Genomic DNA, 26,663 nt, shown 5'->3' with positions numbered 1-26,663 from the left:
TCAACTTGCGCCCGTCTCCAAAAGATGCTGCGACCTCCGGCCCGGCTACGAGCTGAAACAACGTCTGCTTTCTCCTCCCTCTGCTGAGCAGCGGCCGCTCGGATGTTGGAATAAGGTGAGGGCTCTGCCAAGCAGTCAGAAGCCCCTGCTGAGCAGGGCGTGCAGCTCTGCTGCGGAGGGAAGGGCGCTCTTCCCTGCAGCACCCTGGCTGCGCGGGGCGGAGGGAGGAGCGGGCCCTGCGCCCCAGCCGCCTTAGCTCCGCGGAGTCGGGTGCGGGAGGCAGTGAAGGGAGCGAGCAGGGAGTCCCGTGGAAGGGAAGAGACAGAGAAGCCGCGACACTGTGCTTCCTCCCCCTGTCTCTGAGGAGGAGGAGCGGGAGGGGAGCGCCAGAGCCACTTAGGGCGATGCGCCGCTGCGTGCGGGATTGAGTCCTTGCGGAGCATCCTCCGCGCAGCCTGAGAGCCGGGTGTGCGCCCGCTTGCCCGAGGAGGATCCCCCCTTCCAACACCCGTGCTGCTGCCTCCTTGTTTCTCCAGCGCAGCCGCTCCTCGGACGAGGCGGCGGGCAGGTGAGCGGTACCCGGTGTTAGTGCTCGGCCCTGCGCGTCCCGGGCAGGCTGGAGCTGTGACCGCAATGGGGAACGGGGTGAGCTCCGCTGGAAGAAGGGTGGCTTAATCTGCGGTGTAACTTGTATGGAGGAGTGCGGTGGATAGCAGGGACTCGTCTGTCCCCGAAGTGGCCACTGGGGCTGGCAGGCGGCCCCAGGCGGGAGGCGCGGGGACCCCGCCGAGCAACCCCGCACTGGGCAGCGTGAGGGGCTTTTGCGCCTTTAATCACGTCTTTAGCGAGCCCCGCGGGCTGGGCAGGCGCTGGGTGCGGGGTGGGACCGGGAGTGTCAGTGCGCAGCACTTCAGGTGTTCGGGTTGTAGTTAGACATCGCTGTGTACCAGTGGGTGTGTGTATTCATTTGCTGCTGTAGTTATTCTAGTGACGGGGATGTCACTAGCAAACGGACAAGCTTGTTTTGTAGATGTCACTCTTACTCCTATTTTTGTTTTCCTTTTTAAAAATGTTTTTAATTTCAGCCACCAATTTTATACCTCCTGGAATACTTTAATTTCCCAGAGCAGTTGGCTTCTCACCACTGGCACTTATACCTTTTTGAGTGGGAGATCTTGATTTACTTTCTTTAAACCAGAGCTCTAACAATACCCACTCCTTTCACTGAGGCATGTGTTATTTTCTGCCCCCAGCAACTTCACTGTGACAAAAAAACAAACAGCTGGAAATAATCACTTAAAGAGATGCGACTTCCCCTGTTTCAACAAGTTGCTTTATTCTCTGCTCCAGTAATTTCCTCCAAGAGTGGCGTTCATTGTCGTTAAGTATGTTAATGTCGTTAATGATGTGGTGAGATACATGATGTTAAACCTGCAGTCACCGGGGATTAATGCACGGGCATGACATCACCAACAGCCAATGAGGTGATGGGTTTGGACACGTACTGACCCAAACTGTCTTCCAAACTGCTGGGTTGATCCTGACGTATTCCTAAGGAATAACAGAAGTTTGGGCAACTGGTGTGGTTTCCTAGCATGGCTCCATTGTGTTCCTTAGTCTTATGCCCCTGTAGGCATGGTTCATTAAATAACTACACGTGTGTGGTGAGTCCGGTTGATCAAAGGTTTCACTTCTTAGGAAGAGATTAGTGAAAACGGACATGCTAGTGTAGGGAAAGATGATGTGACTGAGCCGGCTGCTGGCAGAATATAAACAGCCAAAGAGTTCTCAGCCCTTGTGGCAGGAAAGCTGCGTGAACAATGTGTTTGAGCGCACAGTGGATTTACCTGTAGTAAATTGCCTCCTTTGCCTTATTGCTTGGAGAGGAGCTGCTCACGTGGAGGTAGGCACAGGATCTGTATCGGGGGAGTGAGAAGGGAACCGTGCAGCCCGGTGGATGCTGCGTAGCTGGAGAGGCAGGAACACGTATTCCCCCACTGTGCTAATGGCTCCTGGTCTGTTCTTGCTTTCACCCCAGGACCTCAGTGCCTGTGTGCTGCCAAGGTCGAGCAGGTTTGAAGCCCTTGGTCTCAGTTCCTGTTACATTGCTGTAGGGTTGCTCAAAAATTCAGCTGTCTTGGGTAGCTTTTGCAGAATCACAACAGATGTTGCCAAGCGCGGTCTGACTCCCCAAATGTGCAGTTCTGAGTTCAGGCTGCCCCTCCTCTCTAATGTTTCCTTTACCTTCATCATTTTGCAGCAGACTCATTCAAGCCTCCCATGGGTCAGCTGGGGGCTTCCCTGCAGGCTCTGTGCGACCCTTTGTGTCACTATCACAAATATTTACACACAAATCACTTATGTTAGTTTAAACACTTTGTCTTTGCTGGAGTTCTCAGTGGGTGTAAATTCTGGGGTCCAGAGTTCATCTCTGAAGTCTTTTAATGTTTTTGCTGTAATTTCTATATGTGTACATGCATGCACTTCCCTTACCAGTGCCATTTATGTAGCCAGTTGCATCAAGGGAACCACAGAGTATTAGCAGTACAACGATGTGTCTCAGAGGTGCATATGATTCTTACGCCTTCAATGCCAATAAGATGTGACAGAATACATCTAATGAATTACCTTTAAATTAGAAAGCAGTAAACAAGCCATTATTGGATTAGAGGAATATTAAAATTAGAAGAACTTTACCATCTTTTGATATACTGTGGCACATTTTTGCTAGCTAGGAAATGACACAGGTTACTGCAGAGAGAGAGAGGGTCTCTAGGGAACTGTAATGATTTTCATCTGTGTGAAATAGATTTTTTTAAATGCTATTACTTAGTAGCTTATGTTTAGATGATGCTGTAGCAGCTTGCTTTTTTTTTTGCTGTCTAGTCTCACATTGATGTTTGCTATCCTTTTTCTGAGTGACTTCGGTGCTTGTGGAAGGTACAGGTTTGATGTACTCTGATAGATAAAAGCTCCTAATTATTGAAGAAAAACACAGGCAAAAAGATACAAGAGCCTCAGTAATAGATTTCAGTCCAGTACTGAAGAGCTTTCTGTCCTGTCAGGGTGCAGATATAGTCTGGGTTCATGCCAATTATTCCATGGCCCCTTTCCACAGCTGCCGAGAAGGTTGCTCCTGCTCTGGTAATTCTGGGCTATGATTTAAAATGCTTAGAAAGATTCCCATTGACTTCACTGAGATTTATATTAAAAATTCTTAAGAACTGGATTAAATCCACCAGTTCTGGTCCTACACCTCACTGTGAAGGCATTGCCTGGTACTGCCATGCAGATGTGACTGCTCTGGATTAGATCTGAATGGGCAACTGGTTGATGATACTTGTGTGGAGCAGCTCCTGATCTCCCCATGCCAATCTCTTATTAATCTAAAGCTACCCCATGCTGTCTTTCCTCAAGCAAGATGCCCAGTTAAGGACCTGGCTTTGAGTGAAAAGGGCAGAATTTGGTCAGTGCCTCTCAAGTGTTAAAAAATATCTACACTTAAGAGGCAAGCAGTGAAATGGCTGGAAAATTGAAATTGATGGAAAGCAGCTAATTCTCAGCTTCATGTAAAATAAAGTTAATTATGCAGTCATGAAATTACTGTGTTCTTGCAATGCCACCAAGACCTGTTGGCCAATGAAAAATTAAGCTCTTAATACAGAACTAAACTTGAATTTGTGAGTGCAAAAGATTGCGTTGTTTGGAGTATCAATCCTTAATAATGGTCTAAGACAAATGTTTTGCTCTTTTGAACTCGCTATCAGTATGGATAAGGAGTAAGAAGGGCTAAGCCTCATTCCAGTCTCCTGAGGAAGGTCTTGAGGATACAGTTTTGTCCTGGGTTTCAGAAGCATATTCAGAATAAAGAGCTCTCCTATATATACTTTTCATCCAGGGGATGAGATTTTCCTTGTCTCACAGTTTAAGGCCCTGGGACTTCGTGCCCCCGCTCAAGGTTTAGTAGTAGAATTCCCTCAGCAGCCCTTATTCCCTTTGAAGAATTTGATAACCACCATGCAAGTGGTTGTTTTGAAGCCAGTGCCAACCCTGCCGATCAGAAGATCGCAGCGCACTTTCACCTGAGGTTAGGCAGGGCGATCTAAGCTGCTTTGCAGTGGCAAAGCATCCCGACTCGTTGCAAGTCTTGGGGATTTCTATCGGCCTCTGTCACTGAAGCCTCTTTGCTATTCTAAAGATGTTTCTAAGGAGGAACAAAGGCCTGTGGGTTCCATCAGTTTTGCTTTATTTTATATTTTCCAGCAATTATTTTGGAAAGGCTGTGAGCTGAAAAGCAGATTCTCTCAGACTTGGTACCATTACGCCAGAGTAAAGCTCAAATGAAGGAAAGCAGTATTGGGATCTTGGTGACTCAAAAGGTGACCTGTTGTTTTTATTGTCCCTTCAGCTGTGTTTCAATTTCAGTTACTCTTTACAGGGAACATCTGTGGAATAAAACTCTGGTGGGGTCAGGCCTCAGAGGCTGTTTCCCTCTGCACAACGTCAGTACAAGTTTTCTCCCTCCTTCTATAACAACAGCTTTGTTGCAAGTGCTGTGAGATATAACAAGCAAGGATAAATATATTAAAGGGCAGCAATCCCAGCCTTGGTGTTACACGATAGTAAAAGTCTGGTTTAAAGAACTCAGTCCCTAGTCATTGATGCAGAGCTCTTGCCCCATTCTATCCTCTAATCAGCCAATGCAAAGCATGACTCAATCATACATTACATCCTTCTGATCTGAAGGACACTCTCTAATTGGAACCAGGCTGGACTTGCTGGTTCTGTAAGCAACTAACCCTTTAAAATAAGAGTGTTCTGATGCTTTAGCTATTAAAGCATTCATAGGCTTGTTTTTCAAGAAGCTGCTCACTAAACCAGAAGCATGTGAGTAATGCCTGGGCATGGATAAATGAGTTAACATGAGTTCTTCTAGCTTTTTAAAATAAATGGCAAATCTCTGGTTCATATTTACATAATTCAGGTTATTAATTCGTGTGTTTGCATTTCCTAAGCTGTGTGCCAAATTCCAATCTGGTGTGGGTTTCAGAGTGTTAATCTCAGTATAAAGGGGAAAAGGAGAAAATGTAGCTGTTGTAGGAAGCGTTGAATAGTCAGTGATTTTTTCCCTTCCACAAAATTAAACAAGGAACTGCTTTTCTGAATCATTTCAGTGTCACCTCAGGTATTCAGAGAGAAATTTGGAAGTTATTAATTGATAGGGTGCCCAGTCTTTCATATGTGCGTCTCTGGGATTTATATATATTGCAAGTTAATAAAGCTTCCAGCATACATTCTGTGCATGTGTAATTAAGGAGTGACTATACTTTGATGTGTTTTGTTATGTTATCTAGATTCCAGCTGTGGGGATGATGGTATTTTATGTTGTCATATACAAGCAGGAACATCCCTGCACGAGTGAATCTGTTTGAAGGACCAGACTGTGGCTGTTTTAGTCTAGAGAACATAGTTATTCTCAGATTTCTTTGCTGCTTCCATAATTCAATGAGAATTATGTGTGTTTACGATAGCCTGATCAGCAAATAGAAGTGTGCTGCAGATGTAGATATATTGTGAAGTACAACAGTTTACATTAATAGGGAGGATTTATCTCGTTGCAGCATTGAATTTATGATGCTAAGCTGTGATATTTTCCTGTTTCAAAAATGTTATATTGCAGTGAGCCGATATCAGGGTGATAAAACAAATGAATCCCTTTTAATTTAAACCAGTGTAACATGCTAATAATGTTGGAGACAGGAAGAGAAATGCCTTGTTTCAGAAATGAATACAATGCATCTGTATTATGATTTCCCAGAAAAATTCATTTAACTTAGATTCCTAAATGAAACTTCTTGTTTTGTTTAAGCTATTAGACAGATGTGGCTGAGGTCTTTAATGGAAGTATGATTTTGGACACAAGCCCTGCTTAAGTTAGCCTTTGAGACTCTTTATTCCCTATAATTCTGAAAAGGAAATAGAGAAGCTGTATTTGCTGGTGCTGGTCCCTTTGCTGGGCATTCAGGCAGTCCACCCTCCTTGCTGGTTTCCTCCCACTTTCCTGGCAAATGCTCAGCAGATAGGATTAATAAGAAGAAAGGAGGGGTCATCTCTTCCCCTTTGCAGTTATTCTCTCTTCTGGCCATTGCTGGGGACTGTGGCAACACCAGGGCTGTATTCAAGGTATCTGTTTGTTCTGTTCCTAGAGAATGCGATGGAGTATATGGAAATCTCTGTGATGCCCCACAACTCATTTCAGCTGCTACCTGCACACTACATATATCAGCTCCTGAGGGGAAGTGGATGAGCCTTCCCCCATACCGCTCTGATCCGCTCCCTGGATTGTGCCTTGTTGAGCACGCAGGGAAGGGAATTCTTGTCAGCCACGCATATACAGCTGAGGAGAGAGAAGGCTGTTGTGGCTGGTCTGCTCTGAAATGCAGCTCTGGGACCACAGCACTCCTTCCTCCCAGAGGAAAACTGGGATGCAGTGAGCTGGAGAAGTTAATGTCGATCAGCTGGCATTGTTATGAGGCTAAAGCTTTTCCTCTTTGTATCTGCACAGCTGGGCCTTATTCCACGAGTGTTTTCCTAATTGCACTGGAATTAGCCCAGCATGAATACAGGTAGTTGTAAAAGACCCATCCTGACTGTCTGGTGGGCTTGTGTTGACTGCATGACTATTTGTGCTGAGCACTGTCAGTTTAATGACAGTGAGGTTCCACAATTAGAAGTCAAGTGCTATAAAATTTTCCCCAAACACGCATCTACAGCAGTGAGTGGACTTGCACATAAAATAGGCCATTGAGTCTGAAAAAAAGGATTAGCAATTTTGTGGAATAGAGAGAGATTGTCATATGTGCACATTCCTCTGTTACTTTACTCAGTGTCTCTGAACCTTTGAGCTAATATCCATTATTTGGAAGAATGTCAGAGAGCATTTGACATTGGCTTGTCTAGCTGAAAAATACTACTGGAGTAACAGCTTAACTGTGGAAATGCTTAGCAGTTATAGGGTATATAGGCTCAACTGGGGCTGAAGGACAGAAAAGCAGAATAGTAATTTTAGTACTAAATTATCCCCGTCTTTTTGGGGTGTTGCTGAAATGATTCATTCTGCTTTTGTTTAATGACAGCTGTTTCTTTTCAGGGACCATCAAAAGAAGAAAATTTTGTTAGAAAAAGTTATTTTTATAAGCCTGCATTGATTCTTCTAATTTAAGAGAGTCCTGGGTAAAAAGGGTTCTCCCTCCTTTTCTACACCAAATTGCCATGGAGGGATGGATCTGAGGTGAAGCAGGGCAATTTCTGGCAGAATTAGTGTAACCTTTCACCTGAGAAATGAATAGGTTCATTTGGTTCATTAAGTGTTAGAAATTAATTGGTATTGAGCTTATCCACATACTTAATAGCATTTCCCTCCAGAACATTTCCTTCCTGTAGATGTTTCTAATGTATTTTTGTGACATATATTTTGGTTTAACAATAGAATAGACAAAGAAGCCCTAAACCTTTAAGAATATTTACAGTATATAACTCTGAAAAAGGTGCATCAACTTTAAATCAACTAATTACTCTGTCAATGTACATCATTCACCTACGACATGCTTCAGGTTGTGCTTACTCTCTAGTTGCACCCTGGACTGAGAGGAGCTGTGCGGCTGAGTGGATGGACGGGTAACTGCAATCACCCCGTGTCTTTGCAGACAGCAGTAGGAATGAGAAGGAAAACAGATATTTTCAGCAAAACTCTTGTTTTTTGCATGTGTTGCAACATTCTTCTTCTTGGACAGAATCTGTTACTGTTAAATCTTGCTTGGAAATGTAATGGAGACTGGCAGCTATTTGTAATTAAGACATTTGGAATATACGTAACTGTATTATTGTTGAAAACTTGATACCTCTCATCTAAGAGGAAAAATAAAGACTGAATAAAGCCGAACTGATCTTGTTTTAAACGTTTTGGTTTTGTTTTATTTTTTTATTACAGAAGTACCATTTTCTGTTACAGTTAATGAGTGTTGTTGCCTTTTGTTTAAATTCTGTGTTATAGAGGCTTAGAGCAAAGGGGTTTTAATAATAAAAAGACCATCTTCTCTGGAATGACTGCCTGATAATAGCCTGTAAGATTTAAGAATAATACTGTGAAATAATTGGTTTTCTAATGAATAATTTTGTATAACTAATTGGAGGGCAAATGGAAAACCTGCATTCTCTAAACAAATGTAACGTGTCTCTTTAAATATCCGAACAATTTTTCCTTCTATTTTCTCACCCTCAGGACAAAAACAATATCAAATCTCATTCAGGTTGTACTTAAATATGACCAAACTGATAATTACATTATTATAGAGAAGGGCAGGATAGCTGGAGGATATGTACAAGGTGCATTAGTACCACAAATAAATGCTGATTTACTTATTGATAGTAGAGACACGTTTTAGTCACTTTATAGAATTAACAATTGATCAACTTGTTAGGTTCTAGTTCTTCATAAGCACAGCATGTTTATTCATTATTATCATTACATGGTGCCAGCAGCTGAGGTCATGATTAGTAAGGCAAAATCTAAAAATACTTAAAGTTGCTTAAATCTGACTTTTGCAACAGGCAGTTTTTGAGCGATGCACTGATTCTCCTCCCAGGAATGAATATAACATATACCTGCCTGGCTAATTTGCATTTCATTTATTTTTTTTCAGACCCATCAGATCTATTTGTTTCCCCAGTGCCTGTGATTCAGGCTTGTAAAAGTGTAATGAGATGGGCAACATAAAAGCATTACTTTCAAATTGCCTTGGTCACTGTAAATATATACCAACATATAGTATTGCAGCCGATAAACCGAACACTGCTGGAGGAGAATGGAAAGATGTTATTCCAATAAATATATTCATGATTGTTTGTTGCTAAGCGTAAGTTGTATTTTCTAAATCAGCATTGACTTAAGCTTGAGCAAACTCGATAGCAAAAATTCCCACAGAGGCTTCTCCTGCTACATGTGACTAATATATTACAGAAGATAAATAGTCATTTTTAAAACTTGTTACACCGTAGGATTGAACACAAAAGGAAACCATTTTACAAATCTGAAAGTTAAGGTCACCCTGAGAAGAAAAGGACACTTACGATGACTAGAAAAACTCTGCTTCCTCAAGAAACTGAGATTCAAAGTTCACTCTTTTCACTGCGTCTTTTACAAAGCTTTAGAATCCCAAGTGCAAAACCAGAGTCTGTTTTGATGTGCAAATATTTCAAAGCTGTATAGCTGATAGGTGTTTAGGCACTCACACCTAACCAGTGCTACAGATTAGCTCACAGTCTCTTAGTTCATTACAGACTATGAAGCTTTTTGATAGTGGTTTTCATAATAAATTCAGTATTAGGGATGAACTTTCTAAAACATTTCATTGAATTCTTTTAATAGTTTTCTCCCTCTTCTATTTATAAGCATTTTTAAAAAATCTATTATGTGTATTTTAGTCATACTGAACACCATTAAGCTTTTGGTTCATAATTCAGACTTCTAGGAATATGAAAATGTGCTCAATAGCATATTTTTAGGGCTTGTTAATAAAGCTAATGAATTATTTTTCCATTAGGCTGTCTTATCTTAAATAATACTGCTCTCTTGTTTGAGCTGTAGCAAATCAAGACACCATTGATTTTCTTTAAGAGATGAATAATGAAAGATCTACATTCTTAAATATGTAGATAAAGATAAGTAACTTAATTAAAAAATTATCAGTGGAAGGTAGGAAGATGAATTAATTGTTTTAATTTGTTATATATGTCAATATCCTGGAGTATTACATAAAATCCATTTATGATATCCTTTTCTTTGATTTTCAGTGTGATTTCAGTGTCTTCAGTTGCTTATTCTTCTGAAAATTGCTCACGTGTTGGGAATGTTAAACCGTTGGAACTATCTGCCCCAACCTCAGCTTACGTAGGCCTTGACTTTGCAGATGTTTAATGTCGAATGCTATGCAGCCTGATGAAAATAGTTCCACTCTGATCAATAGTAATGTTTACAGGCTTTGTCTTCTGTGGTGGAAGTCAGGTTACAAGCAGGATTGTTTTCCCAGTGACTGGCTCTTTGATCACATGTGCTACAAATACCACAGCTGGCAAAATTCCAGGCTAAATTGCTTGCTATTTTTTGACTAGCTTTACAAATTATACATAATGAAAAAAGGACATCTTGGGGTTTCCGTCTTTCATCCAATGTTGCTTTTGATATTGTGTACATCTCATCAGGGTACACAGTAGAGAGGAGGAGCTGTTAGGAGGAGCTGCTCTATTAAGACATGGTAGTTGATCTTATTAAAGGAGGAGATAAACAGCCTTCTGCTTGCTGAAAAGGCTGCTCTGTGTCACAGACTCTTCTGGTGCTTTTTTCTTTGGTCTCACGTAATAGAGTAAGCACCCACACAAGTTCCACTGCTGGATTCCCTGGTGGGAATAATTATGTGTTTAGCAGTATGCCTTGAATAAGACTTTCACAATTCTCATGCTGAAATACTAAGTGACTCCCAAGTAATGCTGGTTTTCAAGCTTGAATCTCAAATCTCAGTGCAGCTACAAATACATCATTTGACAAGCATAGCTGAGCTTCTGCTTCAGGTCCTTGGGTTACTGCCTTTCGGTTGTGAATACATTGTCCAGTGGTTGCTTTGAAGGTTAGTTATCCCTGTCTTTTCCAGACATCTCCATTAGCTTTCTAGGGTAAGACAACAGCTGGCTCACAAAGATTCTCAGATTTTGCCTTTTCCTAATGCTAGGCTCATTGCTGTCCTGTTTGAAGTAATTCATCTGGGTGATGAGAAAGAGGGGCGTGTTATATGTAGACCATACTTAAAACTGGAAGGGACTGGAGAAAGACTTTGTATAGACTCTGGATAAGGCATTGGTTAGTAGACAGGACATGAGCAAGAAGTGTGTTAGGATGTCTCTGGGGAGCTTACACGGGATGGTTTGACAACACAGAGTGATATGTGGGCAGACAAATTTTGCTCTTTGAGATTTTACCCAGCAACACCCTGCCAAACAGCTAAGCATTGGGCGTAGACTGGTGCTTCATGCTTTGGTTTATCTTGTTTCATTCATTTTGTCTTGCTTCAGCTTTTGATTAAACATAATATTTGTGTCAATGAAATGAGTAGCAAACACCTGCCACATTATGGATTTTGCTATGTTAGGAGTAACGAAGGAAGCCTGTTTCTCATTCAGAAGAGGAAGGCTGCCAGAATCAAGGACGTAAGTAAGAGCCAAAGAAAATTAATTGCAAACCTGTCAAGTCTGGTCTGTCTTTATTCTTATTACATGGTCCTCAGCAGATCTTTCTTAGAGATGCTTTTTTTAAAGATCCTGCTGCTTGTGTGAATTCAGCTGAAAGTTACCCAGTCACACACAGCAGAGAGACTGTGTCTGGTCCTCTGTGCCAGGGGAGCAACCTCTGCATTTTTGCTTCCACTCTCAAACATTTCTGCTCAACATTGTACAACACACAGGCAGGATATGGCTGTGGTTCCATGCTTTGGGATATGCATCTTGAAAGACAGATGGGCTGGAAGTCTCTGGTGAAGAAGGTTCCATGGAATCCCAGATAACTTGCAGCTATGTCCAGGCTGTTGCAGTGTAACATAAGCCAGGTTGAGCGCTGTATTCTGAGACTTAGCATAGATCCAAGCACTGAGCAATAGAGACAATGCTAAAACCCAGTCTACTATCTCTTCAGTGCAATACTCATGCTTGTAGCCTGAATGCTGCCAAATAGCATGCACATCTTGGCTCTTCGTGTGATAGCCAGCCTGCTCTTGATGTCTCCCCACACTTCTGGGTCTCTGCTGGAAGAGGTTGACCATCATGAGAATATTCTACTATTAAATTAGAAACTCTTCAGATGTTGAGCCCTTCAGGTTAAAAAGGCAATAGATTATTTATGCAACACCGTTTTTCTCAGGTAATAAGTTGGATGGTGATAATTGCAAGCAGAGAATTAGGAATTCTGATGTAATTGAGTAGTTAAGTTAAAGGGAAAAAAATCATAGTTCAAGAAACCATCTGGTTTTGGCTGGTATGCAGAAATAATTGAAAACGATCATCCACACCCTCTACTGGCTATTTCTTCTGTTTCACGCAGTAGTGTCAGTTTACCAAGCCAGCTATGCTGTCTTTCTGATATGTAGGTGCTATAAGACACTCCATACTCACAAATGCAATCTGAATGAAGCTGAACAGATAAATACCTAAACATTTATTTATACCCAACTATTTATTTACTTGCTCAAAGCAATCAGCCTAGAATAGGAACCAGGAGGGTAAAATAAGGGTGGTTGCACTTTCTTGAAAATGTTCTTTGGGTGCTGACCCCACAGTATCTGTGAGCAACGAAGGGGATTTTGACCATTGCTTGTGAATTTTAGGGGAGGACAGGGGTGGGTGGCACTTCATCCTGGGTTGAGAAACAAAGTATTAGACTAAATTTGCAGTAGATAGCTATGTGAAAACAAGTGGGATTTGCCTAGTGCGAGGCACAGCTCTAAACTGAAAGTCTTTTATCTTTCTTTTTGGATGCAGTGGTACCCTCATGAGTGAAGGGTCAGTCACCTGCAGCCTCTCTTGCTAATTATGGCCAAAATGCTTGTCATTTACCAGAAAGGCCTTTCACTTGGAGAGGGAAAATATAAATCCAGCAAGTGATTTTTCCCTATCCCTTTCCCCCTTGTTTTTAATTACTCTTGCTGTTTTTCCATGTAATTAGTGACCAGTATGAAAATAAAAAGGACTATCTGCTATTGTCCCTGGAATGCAGCACATTTTTAATAGCAGCAGGTTTTAATCTAAACCAGTCCTGTGACTGTCTTTGCTAATGGCCTTCGTGTGGCTGTGTTACCTATTGCCAGGCAATGGAAACGCTTTGTGCAATAGCCCTAGAATTTGAATCAGAGATACAACCACTCCTTAAGTCTCTTTAAAAATCTATCTCGCAGTGTAGGGAACTCAGATGGGAACAGTTAAAGTGAGAGTTTCACTTTTGCGTTCCAGTTCATCAATCTTTAAAGAGACACTAGTAGGTCAAATGGGTCTAACACTGATCGATTTACGAGAAGAATCCCTTTTTAAAGTGAATCACAATTCATCTCCAATGGGCAATTGGAAAAATAAAATAAAGATACAGCCACTGGGGTCCTGGTGGGGGAGAACTTCATTAGCTCAGCCCCTTACACACTCTTTAGTTAGTCCTCTCTTAAAATCCATAACCCAGTTGGATCTTGTTTTTACAGTTCACTAAAGTTAGCTCTTACTAGGATCTGAGAACCTGTATTTAACTAGTGTCTGCCATAAAAAGGGCATCAGTTCTTGACTCTGAGAACTGCTTCCCTTCAATGTAATAACAGCAAAGCCTGTCTGTCCCTCAGTCTCGTACCAAAGAGTGCTGCTTAACTGCATCTTAGAAGCACACGCAGGACATTGCCTGGTCACACCCTGGAAGGCAAATATCTGTGTTCAACAATTACAACAGCAGTTGTCTCAGCAGCTAGCAAAGTGCTCATGATTGATCTTGTTTTCCTGTAAGGATGACCACATTTGAGTTACTACCAGTATACTGGCAAAAGTGTGTGTGGAAGTAAATGAGGCACGTTGAGGGTATATTTTGATGGGATTATTGGTGGGAAAAACCTCTGGAACATTTTATGTGAGATGGATGTTTTCTATTTAGTTGCCCATCTGAAATCACAGAAAGGTATTATCTGCTGGGACATTTCATGCCAGTTGCTAATTCTAACACGACTGGAATTTGGAGGTTGCTCTCTGTATTGTAGTTAAGTTTGAGCAGTGTTTTCCCCAGGACAGGATTCACAGTTCGTTTACTCAAAAATGGAAAAAAATGTGCTTTGTGGGGATCTGAAAGACCAGAATCTGTGAATAGTCAGAAATCAGAGAAATGGAAGACTCCAGCAGTCTGTTGCCTCCAAAAATAAAAGTTCAGAAGAAATAACCGAGCGTCCACCCAAGGTGACTGAAAAGATCAGTTCTTATTCAGGTGCCAATATCCATAACATCATACAAGCTCAGGAAGCGCAATCTGTAAAAAGAGAAATGACGGTTGTTTTCCGTAGCTTTGCCGTTGTGAGCATGACTGCAGGCACACTACATTTGAGGAGGTGAGGGAAAACAACTGCCAATATCAGACAAAACTTTGAGCCTGCGGTAAAAGGACAGTGCTCCGGGAAACCTGAGATTTGGAAGGGAGAGAGCAGGGCAGTGCTGCCTGTGACGAAGTGCAAGAATCAATCAGCACTTGGCTTGGTGGGCAGATATTTGTGGCAGGCTTTGTGGAAAAGTATTAAGCATGGTTTAGTTTTTCATGTTTTGTTTCCCCTCTGGCAAACTGCATCTTATTGTTAAAAGAGTGAACTAAAAGTGTCACCAAGTTAACTTTTTTCTGTGAATCTTGAGGGTGTTTTTTTTGTTTTTTTTTTCCATAAAGTTCCAGTTTCCTGGATGAAAATAATTGGAGGAGATTTTTCTTTTCTGTTTTCTAATTATTTTAAAGAGACTTAATAGCTCTCTAGCAGTGATGAAAAGCTGATTAAAAGCTGATTGTTGTCTACCCTGAAAATAAACAATCAACAATTTATTACTTTCAACAGATCTTGCATCTTAAGACAATAATAACTGCCTTCAAGTGAGGCAGAGGAAGTGGTGGGGAATCCCATACTTCATTTCCATCCCTGAGCATTTCAAAGCATCATCAGAACTATGCCTCTTGCCCTTCCCTCAGCTCCTCCCACCAATCATGCACATGGGTATGTGGCCATGAAGTGGCTTGTGCCTCAATGGAGGGGCAATAGGAAACCAAAAATCACTCCTAGGCAGATTGGGAAATGCAAGCCCAAAGTTCAGCCTTCTCTGAGCTTGCTGTGGCTGCCTGCTGTCCTGTATTGTTAGTGCAGTGATAAGGTGTCTATGACTATTCTCCATACCAGTCCCTTAGCACCTTTTGAGGCTTGCTCCTTTTTCACTGCAGGAGTAGCCAGAGCTCAATCTGGCTTCCTCATGCCTGTGAAGGGATGAAAACAGCGGCCAACAGATGATTAACCTGCTCTAAACAGGGAGACCTTTTTTCACCCTAGATAATATGACTCAGGTGGGGACTCTTTCCCTGTTGCCATCCATTCTCTTGCTACTCACAAACATGCTAACGCTGAGTGGGTGAGAGGAGGCAGGGAGAGATGCTTTGCAAGCAAGGAACAGAGAGGACTGAGAAGTGGCAGTGGAAGGAGGCCTGAAAAACTGGGCTAGAAGAGGAAGGAATGAAGGAAATACCTTCTGGAGGTGGGGAAGCAAAGTGTAATTTAAGATACTTCTGAAATTCCTTTGCATCAGGGCATGAAGTAGCTGGTACTACTGCATAGGAAAATACTTCTGAGCATCACCTTATGTATTCATATTGGAATTCTGATTTTTTCTGGTTACCAGGGGAAAAACAAGGGCCTGCAGGAGTCACTCCATGCACATGTAGTGGTATGGAGTGCCAACCAAACTAGCTGGGGTATGCTGCTTATACATCAGAAATGGTAGTCCACTTCTTAAGTTTGCTTTTTCTTGTGGCCATGTAATATTGATTCCAGGGCCACAGGACCAATGACTCAGGAGATAACATATACACATATCTGATCATTCTTCTTCTTGGCTTAGTAATAGGCTATTATCAGGAATTAGAAACCCTTGTATGGCCTGGTACTTGAAGAGAATTATACAGTGTTTGTCTACAGCCTCACCAGGTCTCAGACTTGGTGAGAGCTAAACCCAACTCTGTCATGCCTCTATTGTGACTGTGGTGCTCTAGTTAGTTGCAGCCAAGAAGATAATTTAATATTGGGCAGAGATCATAGTTCAGCGCTCAAGACCAGTGCTGTCAGTGTTGGAATAGGAATTGTTATCCCTATCTCAGACAGTGCTCTGCACAGTGTAGGTGTATTCTGTGTGATGGGCAGTACCTCTGTTGATGCTGATGTTGTCAAACCGTGGAACAGTAAATACAACTTTGAGATCTGTTTTGAACCTACTTTTGCTCATTTAACTAAAATCAAGACTGAAAAAGATCGGATTCTCCTTTGAAGTGCAATTGTTTATTGACTCGGCTCCAAGTCTTCATGCCATACAGACGCCTTGCTAGCTTATTAACAATATTTTGCCTCTGTAATTCAAATACAGAAAATGAGGAATGATATTCTATTTTTTTTTGTTTTTTAGTAGCAGTTCCTGAACTGAAGGGTCAGGAACGTGATTCTGGAATTTTCCAAGCAATAATTTTCTAAAATACCTTGAGGAGCAAGCTCTGATAAGTAAGCAGCATTTTCTAATATTGAGTAAAAAGCTTGTCCCATCAAAATTGAGTGACGAAACAAGATCAAAAACTTGGTTTTTGGTCTGTGCCTCTCCCCTCCTCTGCAAGTTTTGTCCTTCACTGTTGCCATAAGAGATCCTCTATGCTAGAGGCGACCAACCCCAAGCTTACTCTGTTAGATTTGCACAAAAATAGGAATATCAAAAATACTACCTTTCAATTTGCTAGTAGTAATCCTACCTACTACCGGGAGACTCACAACGAGAACAGAGATAACACGCCACAAGGCATTTGCTATTGGCTCATGCGGTTGATAACACAGGTGTTAAAAATGTGCATTTAGTCCGTAATTACACTTCTGGAAATTCAGTGCTGTATTTATGAAATGCTTTTCCTTAGAATCTTCTAACAATTAGCTAATGAGTCCCAAGTGGAACAATTATCCAATATACCCAAACACTTGGGATTCTTCATCAGCCAATGTGCATCCACTGCTCATAAAGCGTGTTTGTGTTCTAAAAGCAAAACTAGCTATTCCGTACTTTCCTTTTGGAGCATTTCATGAATTAAAACAAAAGTAGAGACCAGGTTACATTGGTGAACCAGAAATGGACGATCCTGTTGCAAGCAGAGCCTAATACAGCTTGAGGAAGCATGAGTGGACATGTTACGTGTCACACTGTTTATTGTGAATAAGGTGTTTTGGGGAATAACAAGAGAATACAGTATTCTACCGCAGTAGAATCAGAAATAATCAAATCTGGTTACACGAGGACTTTGAGAACCACCAGAAAGGTATCTAGTAATAACACAAGCTGACCCTGACTGCATGAAAAAACCCGATCAATATGTGTGGGAGGTATTTTCAGTCTCTTTCTAATAGAATTTCCCTTCACTAACCTCTGGTTTGATGACTGTCTGTGGTCTGGTACTGAGGATGGCACTGTGTACAGTGACTACCTCACATTTATATTTCAGTGTTTTGTTTGCTCCAAGGCATAAAGGAGATGTAAGTTTTCTTACAGACCCTGTGCAAACCTGTAATGCAACTCTATGGATGGAGAAGGGAACTTTGATCATTCCATGGGTATTCAGTCAATTTAAAAGAAAACCCCCTTCACTGAAGCAGGCTCCATGGCTTTTTAGCACTTGTACCACTCATTTGCCAAACTCAGATACAGAAAGTTTTTCCTCATGCATACACCAAGTTACCTTTGCAGGACCCTTGATTTATTTTTATGATATCTGCAGTAGCTACAAAGAACCACTTAAATCATGCCCTTTAAAGCAACCATCTTCAAGGAGACAGCATGTGTCCAATAAACTCTCTTGTCTCAACTAAACAAAAACAACTACTTCAACCTTTCTTTACTGCTTGCACTTGCTGAATATCTTAATTTTCATATTATTTCCTCAGGACTGCCTCATATTCTTAGTTCTAATGGTCACCCATAGTCAGTAATAACTAATTCTTGCATGTGAGCCCTGGGCTAATCATCAGGCACCTGGAAAAAGGTTTGGGACCAACCAGTGTGTTATCCAGAGGCACAAGCTGACATGAGGCTCCTTTCCTCCCTCGAGGATCCCTGGAAAATAGCCTACCAGCTCACCTGGGGCCCTGGTGAGCGGGAGCAAAGTGAATGACCGGCTCTATAGCAGGTCAGTTATATTTTCTTTCCGTGGGAGACATAAAATTCTTCCATCAATTCAGAGTATAAAAAGCTGACTTATTACTCAAGACAACCTGTGCAACACCTTTAATGCTTTGCTGCCTGACAGGCAAAGTTAACAGTAGGGGAAAGGCATATTTGCTGTGTCTGAAGCATCCTGCTGAAGACATTACCTTCAAAGACATTTCTCCCCATGTTTTATGGTGTGCTGCTGGCTTTATGTGAGTACTGCTCTGCTGCTGGCAGGTCAGTTGGGAGTGGAGCAGGGCACTGTCTGCTCTGCCTCCTCTTTGAACAGGGTTGCAGCAATTCCTGTGCTCGCTTGAACATTGCCTGAAGTCTGCCTATCTCTTTAGTAGGCCATACACCGGAGGGTGGGGAAGATTTTGAGCTGTAGTGAGGGATTGAAAGAACCTGGATAATCACAAGGAAAAATTCTCTCTGATAAATGTAGTTGAAAGAGTTGAAATGCTGAGCTGTAGCGAGGGTATATCCTGTGTTGGCTGTCCAGGTTGGGAAGTCTGTACAACCTTTAATGCAATGATGGCAGGAATTCACTTTGGCGGAAGGGTTCTTTGTGGGGTGGTGATGAATAATAAATAATGTTATATGGAGAAAAGGGTCTATTCCTCCTCCTCTCCTTTACAGCTAGAATAGCTGTACTTTACTCTCTGAGCAGTCTTATTTGTCTTGGTCAACTTTTGCCTGAAGGGGAGATGAGAGGTCACTTTGAGTTGAGAGAGCAGACTCTGAAACCTTTTCCTAAAAATTCAGTTTATAAATGAGATTCTATTTCCTTTAGACGATGGTCTCATTCGCAGGGATTATTTGGACTGCAAAGGATCAGTTATTTGTGCCAGAATAACTCATATGTGCGATTTGCAAGATTACTTGCCACATAAATATACTTGAAATCTGTGAGTTCTGGTGATCACAGGTCCCCAGAACAGACACTGGCGTTGGTGCATATGAAGAAGCTACTGTTCCCTTGTCTGGAGGGGACCTAAAGTAGCCCCTGATGTTTGCATTGCATCAAGTTCTGATAGAAACCTGACTTGTTCTGCCTGAGCAGAGGAGGCAACAGCTTTGATTTCAAACTGCTCCTCATACTGCATGAACTTGAGATCTGCCCTCTAGTTCTCACCTTTAGTCCTTTGCTTGAATTTGTTTCCGATTCTGTGCACAGCTGTTACTGCTTCTGCGCTACCTGAGCTCCACTGCATTTACCTTGGAGGCCAGAAGCTCACTGAAAATGAGCCCAACTGAAAAAGCCTTTCCAACAGTGCATCCACCCAAGTCACTGTTCTCACTCTGGCACAATCAACTGAGGAAGACTACAGTGACTGCCTCAGGCATACTTTGCAGTCCTCCTAGCACATCCTCTTAACATGCCCACAACAGACAGAAGGCTTGTTCTCATCCCTAAAGGAGCCAGTGAAGACAGACATGCCCTAAAGAACCCCAAATGCTTGTGAGGACAGACACATTTCCCCCAGAACACATGGCACAGGATGTCTGTCTCTGTGTGGATAGTCTGGCTGCGGGTATGATCGATACCTCGTGCTACATTGATGTAATGACAGTTCAGTTCTCCCTTCTTAGGATGCTGTGGGGGTTATTTCCTTTAGCTCTCACTGGCGATGTTTTCTTTCCCTCCCCACCTTTTCCAGTTGCTTTTAAGTGCATCGTTACATTGCTGTTAGGTGCAACTGTGGAAAGGGCTGATCAGTGGTGACAGACTGAACTGCTGCCAGTGGAGACTGATGTCAGAAATGGAATCTGATGATGTAAAAAAGCACTTCAGCAATCTCAGGTAAAGTGTGCTGGGGTCTGAGAGGTGCTGAGAACTCTTGCAGTCCCACTGTGGTTTTTAGGCTACATGCACGGCTTTCTCACAAGTGAAGAAGCACACTTGCAGGTTGCTGCCACCTTGTTACCTAGTTTTCTTGCTGTCTGAAGAGCCTTCTCATTTCAGTTTGCCATATGGAGCTTGATGTGGTTGGAACTCCTTCAGTGATACTGTAGGGTAATTCTATAGATCATGTTGCCCAGAACCTTATCATGACTGTCTCCAGGCTCAGGGCAGGCCTGGCTCACCCTCCTCTGTGCCTGCAGTGGGGTCCACCCCTCCGGCACCTCCCCAGGTCCTGATTTCCCCCCAGAAGTCCCTTTTTAGAGGTGCTATCTGTCAGAAATGAGCAGTCTGTCATGTCTGTGTGATGTGCCAGCCAAGAAAACAAGCAGAACACATCAGGAGGTACAAGCTGGAAGGTGCAGTGTTTAAAGTGAGGTTAATTAACTGCTGGAATAACTTAGCTGTGGTGAATTTATTGCTGCGAGGAGTTTTCAGCTCCAGCTAAAGTTGCCTGATTGATGCAGGTATTTCTGGGTGAGAGTCGAGGGACTAAATTCAGAACCTAAACAGCGTTGTTTCCCTCTGGCTGTGGGCTCACTGGGGACCTTGGGGAGGCAGAGACGGCCCTGTCAGAGAGGAAGGTGGGCAGAGGAATGCTGTGACAGTGACGTGTTAACGTGATTAATGACAGAACTTAATTTGCACGGACAGTTCATTCTCGCACAAAGGAGCGCAGCAGGCGGGGGCCTCGCAGGGGATCTCTCTAAGGGCCAGCATGGCTCCGGAGGAGGAAACAATGAGCGGGGTTCGGCGGAGCAGTCGGTGCAGGCTGTAGGGATGGGATTTAATGAGGTTTCCCAGCAATGACACAAGTTGGAAGTGTTTAATAGCTCGCCGCTCAATTGCGCGTTGCGTCCCGGATCTGTCGCCAGGGGGCAGCAGCGCCACGCCGCAGGGCCGCCGGCCGCCTGCCGGCGCGTATGCCCCCGCGCTGTTCCGCACCGGCTCTCCGTGCGCTTTACTACCGGTGAGCAAAGTTACTCCCCACGGACTAAACGATTTGCGCACTCGCGAACCTGAACCTGCACTGAGCTGCCCAGGCCGAGTGTCACTGCTGAGGTGTCGGCCGTCCCTTGAGTGGCATCGCCTGCCCTCCAGCCTGGGGTGAGCTGCTTCTTGTGGGGTGGAAGGGTCTTTGCAGAGATATCGCTAATGCACACCCCAGTTATAATAACGTAGCCCTGAAATGGGCGGTGTGTGCTAGCTAACCGGTGTGCTACAGGTGGAAGTGCCCAAGCAGATGTTCACTCTACCTCTGTTCTGGATTTTTGCCTCTGTTTGCCCTCCAACTCTGATAGCGGCACCTTTCAAACACACAGTGACCAGGCTAGATTTGGGGGTTTTGTTCTGCTTCTAAGGAATTGAAAATGTTGCTCTGTTTTCTCTCAGTTCCTTATTCAGTAGGACATAAGAGTTTATTAGGGCTGATGTTAAGCTTATTGGTGTACTATTTAGGCTATCATGGACTCACTGTAAACATCAGGGATGCTTTAGGTACTTGCCTTACATCACCAAGGGGACTTTCAGTGATGCAACCCATTATAAAAGCCAGGAAGACCTTATAACAGTCTTCCAATACCTAAAGGGGTCTACAAGAAAACTGGAGAGGGTCTTTGGACAAGAGCATGCAGTGACAGGTCAAGGGGGAATGGCTTTAAGCTGAAAGAGGGAAGGTTTAGATTAGGTATTGGGAAGAAGTTCTTCACTGTGAAGGTGGTGAGACACTGGCACAGGGTGCCCAGAGAAACTGTGGCTGCCCCATCCCTGGCAGTGTTCAAGGCCAGGTTGGACAGGGCTTGGAGCAACCTGGTGCAGTGTGAGGTGTCCCTGCCCATGCCAGGCGGTTGGGTCTGTATGATATAAAGGCCCCTTCCAACCCAAATAATTCTATGTTGGGGTTCAACTTTCTGGCTGGCAAGTCACCCTGCAGATGACGTAGCATCTGCACTTGCTTCCTTCTTACCAATTGATTTACAGGAGAGGAGTCTCTTAACAGATGCACTGTCTTTAAGATAGGAACTATTGAGAATGGAGAAATTAAGGCCTTTTAAATATTAAATGGATGGAGATTTTCTAAATTATTTAATAGCTTGTAATAAAAGATGGCATAAAATGGCTTAGTGAGTTATTCTTTACAGAAAGTAGGCATAAGAAGTATTTTACAACATGTAAATATTGGTAGGAAAAGTACCTAATTAAAAATGCTACCTTATTCCATCTGTCAAAGGAATTATACACTCCCCGTACAATTTTCAGATGACTTTAGGCCTTTATTGTTTCTGTTCTCAAAACGCTTCTCTGGTGTAGGGAAATGCTGTTTATTCCTGTTCAGCAGCACAGAGACCACTTTGGGCTGGGAATGAGGTGCAGTATATCTGATCATGGCAATTGCCTTCAGGTACCAGAACCCATGGTCTTAGTTTGGGCACATGGATGCCCTAAATACTAACATAAGAGAGTTGTGTAGCCTCCAAGGCAAAGCAGGAGTTGTTCATGGCAAGGTCATGTGTAAATGCCTAAAGCAGATCCCTTCCCCTCTCCTGCTTCCTCCGTTTCTATAGCTTTGATAGAGGTGGAGATGGGGGTTCATTTGCCTCTTGGCCAGAGCTTGCTATATAAAAATGACCCCTTTCTTCACAAGACTGCTTTCCTTGGGTAACTTCTGTTCGAATCCCTCCTGTGTAAATTAACCCTGCTGCCCTGAAATCAAGGACTTCATCCACAAAAATGCAGTCATATTGGCACCTCTTGGGAGGTGATGCTGAGTTTTATTATGTTGAAAGCGATGCTTGGTTTGCCTGCAGATGGCTAGAGGGAGGGCTGGTGCCTGCTTATGGGAGCATGCTACCCAGCACAGCTCCTGGCACAGAAGGTCAAGATTCATTTGCTTGTTTGTGCAGCCCTGCTTTCCAAAGCAATGCTGAGGTGAGATGAGGTAGGGATCAGCAGTAAAAGCACTGATCACAATACACACACAAAGCATGGTTTTGCCATGAGAAGCTTGAAATTCCTTTTACCATTATTAACCAGAACAGAAGCTTCTGTTCTGATTTGCCTCCTTTATTGAGGTAAAATGAGCTGAATCTCGAGAGTTCAGATTGCACTGAAGGAGTTGGCCTTACACTCCCCTCAAACAACCTTATTTTACTGAGAAATAATACTGCCGGGAAGGCACCAGAAAGCCTAAAGTATGCTGTATCATCTGCCACTTTTCCTGTGTCCATTTAGTTAGAAGGAGTTAGAATAATCAATACTTCCTTGTCTTTTACCAGTATTTAACGTGTGTTTACAGACTGGGTCACGCTAAAGTCAGTAGTTACCTGTAGATGCATCTACGCAGTTGTTATTTTCCTCTGTAATAAAAATTATGGAAGAGACAAGCACTAAAACCTGAGTTAGTGTATTGCAATATTGATTTCTAAAAGAGCACTGTAAGATTATATTTATCTATCTGTCCTATTATGAAATGGGTAAAAATGTACCACACAACGTTTCAGTCATTCAATACTAGTCTGAAAAGCCTGTTTGTTTGCTTTTTCTCAATAAGTTTTTTGAAGGACACTGATTATTTTATTTGTCTTTGTGGAAGAAAGCATTAATATAGGAAGGTAGTGTCTTGTCTCGAGACATCTCTTTGCCCACATCTTGTTTGGATTAGAACTGCTGCATTGCCATTTCAGCTCACTTTGAAACTTTCCACATTCAAAAGTAAAACCAGAGTAAAATGTGATGAATTATAGATTGCTGGCCTGGTACCTCTTTAATTCTAGCAATTACTCTATCTTCTCATGGCGTTCTGAGCAGAAAGGAGCTGTTAAAGCCAGGTTAAACTGGGCTTTGAGAAACCCAGTCTAGCGGAAGGTGTCCCTGCCCATAGCAGGGGGGTTGGAGCTGAGTGATTTTAAGGTCTGTTCCAACCCAACCCATTCTGTGATTCTGTGAGTGTACTGAGCCAGGGGCTTTCCTGTTCTTAGCTTCTGAAAGATGTCTGCCTACATGCTTTTATGACCCCAGAGATGCTTTGCCCTCCAATGTGATAGTGTAGTTTTGTGCTCCTGGGAAGCAATTTTCTAATTGATTATAGGGAGAGGGAAATGAAAAGAGTGGTGGAGAAGATGAGAAAAGGTTATTGTGATCATTCTGTAGGTGAAGACCACATTATTATTGCTCTCACAAATTGCACTGTGTCACGTTTTCAATAGCAGAAGGTCAAGTTGAGCCCAGGGATAGAAATAAGAGAACAAATATAAACAATAAAAGCAATGAGACACAAATGTCTTTGAAATGGAGTGTTTGAGCTCATTATTCTGTGGAACGTGTGTCTGTACTGCTGCGGAAGGAAGTGTCTCCATGCAGTGATTTCAAAGTGTAGCTTCTGGGTATAGATGGACTGGGTGTGAGATGTGGTGCTGGAAGCAAGTAGAGACAAAAGTGTCAGAGGGTGCAATAATGCATTGATCACACAGACATGATCTTATGGATGTGACTCTGCAGACCCTCTGCTCCTGAGGCAGCCAGACTCCAAGGGCCTTGGACAAATCTTTATGAAGACAGGGAAAGATTTCCCCCCATCTTTAATAATCTCTGGTTCAAACTGTTGGAGGTTTCACTTGGAAACCTGTTTGCACTATGGTGGTGTTTTAGATGTTGCAGCTCTCACAGCAGCTGGGTGGCAAGAGGGCACACGGGTATAAGGACACAGTAAACTGTGTGCACGATGCTTGTAATTTCTAGTATAGAGAAGTCTGCCTGTAGTTAATGTAGTTATATTTCAGAGCTGCCTTATTACGGTTTCTCTGTGTTCTTGGAAACAAGTGAAAAGAGCAGTATGACTGCTGCCTTGGATTGCACTGTAGATGGCACTGTGAAACAATGATTTTGGTAACAAAGATCTATTTCACAGCGCTATTGCAGACGTTAATTGCACTGTAATATGGCTTTCTTTCTAGGTCCCCGAAGTGAAGGGAAAATTCTGAAATGCAGAAAAGTTTATTTGCTGCTGCAAATGGGAATCTGGAATAATTATGAAAAACACACTGAAGTAATTGTGTTTGACTGGAACAAAATTCTTGCAAAGTCCCCAAGGTAAGAGCACTTTTTATCTTTCAAATGACACTGAAGATTTGCTGTTCTGGTTAGCAACAATATCCACTTGAATCCAACAGAGAATGAAGGCTTGACATTTCTGGAAGCGGCAGCCCACTGACGCTGAAGGGCTCAGTACCCCTTGCTGCATCTCCCTGCCAGATTTCATCTTTCCCCTGCCTTTTTTAAGATCCTCTTGTATTTCTTTACATGAGTGGGCTGAACACTTGTTCCTTGTCTACCTGCAAGGCAGGCAAATGTAGCATTTTAATGATACTGGAGGCTTTTAGCAGCCTTTCAGTTTGGATATAACTAAGTTGATGCTTTGTAGTGATACACTTATTCCTGGACTTGAATATACTTACAGAGGGATAAGGTTACCCTGTTAACATGATGAAACCTGGCTTCACATTCCCTGTCTAACATCAGGTCTATGGCTTCAAAATAATCAAACTCATAATCTGAGAAAGCTTTTGAAATCAGGTCAGCAGACAGGCATTTCCACAGAGACCAGCTCTGCTCCTGCACTGGGAATGGTGGGAACACCTAGGTTCACTTGCATGTTGAACTAGCAGCTGTTGGGCATGTGCTGTGTGGTTTGGGACTAAATACCTGTCCCTCCCATCAACTCACATCAGAAATAGCATGTTCAGAATGTCTGATTTTTGGTATTTATTCCAAGGGTTAAATCCTGCTTTCAGTCACATCTTGGGAAACCTGGGGGAAGCTCCCTGTCTCCATTATGATACTATAGAGTGACATGAGAGCTGAGCTGTCCACTGATGTTTGGATCAGATTCCTGTGTTTGCTTTTAGAGCAACTGAGGGATGGTATTGCAAGATGAGCAGAGGGCGACTTCCTATTTAGTGGTAACTGGTGCAGCTGTGCGTTTCTCAGGGAGAAAGCAAGTAAAATAAGGTTAAATTCAGCTCTTTCCTCCAGAAATTAAGGTTCAGTAACCTGGAGAAGATCTGGGGGGCTAAAATCTGGTTGATTTCAGAGCTTACTGGGAATTGTCCTTAGACTAGTATTGAATCAACAGCAATAACAACATTTATGCTGGTTTCACAGTGACTCAATCCCATTAGCTGCAGTAGCATTATGTGGTTCAGCTGGGTGCAAGAGGTGAATTAGGGTCCATGCTTATTAGCTGAAGTGTAGCTGCTCTGAATTAGCCCTGGAGTGCTTCATGGGACAATACTTGTAGAGTAGGCAAGGACCAGTGATGTCTTTATCTTCTGGGCTTGATTCATGCTTGCAGAAGATTCCTATGTACTGCTGCAAAAGAGCATCAGCATGTTTCTTCCTGTGCTGGCTCGTTTGCATTCAGGGTGGCAACGTACTGGGCTTGAAACAGAACACCTTAAAGCAAGAAGAGGTACCTTTTTCCAAGTCTTTCCTTAAAAGTGTCTTCTTTACATGCAATATTACTTTTTCTTAAAGCTGTTTACTTTTTTAGCAGTATTTGTTTAGCAATATTTGTATAGCTTCTTAAAAGATTTCATAGGCTGGAGTAAAGCCTATAAGGGCAGCTGAAGGTGCTGGGTTTTTCACCAGTGTATTTTTTTCCCAGGTGTAAAATAATGTTTGTTGCTAAAGTATATTTGTGTTCAACAGGCTTTTGGTCTCAGCT

General features: G+C 42.7%; 1 protein-coding gene across 1 annotated transcript in view; it reads left to right on the top strand.

Moving 5' to 3' along the window:
• The first annotated feature begins 338 nt into the window (after positions 1–338).
• The window catches only part of TAFA4 (TAFA chemokine like family member 4), a 74,079-nt gene continuing 47,754 nt past the window's right edge, over positions 339–26,663 (top strand). The window contains exons 1-2 of the mRNA XM_057422993.1: positions 339–568; positions 24,895–25,030. Of these exons, the coding sequence (XP_057278976.1) occupies positions 24,951–25,030 (80 nt within the window). The 5' untranslated portion in view covers positions 339–568; positions 24,895–24,950. The remainder of the gene's footprint in view (positions 569–24,894; positions 25,031–26,663) is intronic.

The sequence above is a fragment of the Pezoporus wallicus genome, unplaced genomic scaffold (genome assembly GCF_028554395.1).
Source record: "Pezoporus wallicus isolate ANWC-B61680 ecotype Strahan unplaced genomic scaffold, APGP_CSIRO_Pwel_v1 contig_7073, whole genome shotgun sequence".
In the NCBI taxonomy this organism is placed as follows: domain Eukaryota; kingdom Metazoa; phylum Chordata; class Aves; order Psittaciformes; family Psittacidae; genus Pezoporus; species Pezoporus wallicus.
The sequence above is the reverse complement of the archived record's forward strand: the minus strand, read 5'-3'. Positions and strand labels throughout refer to the sequence as shown.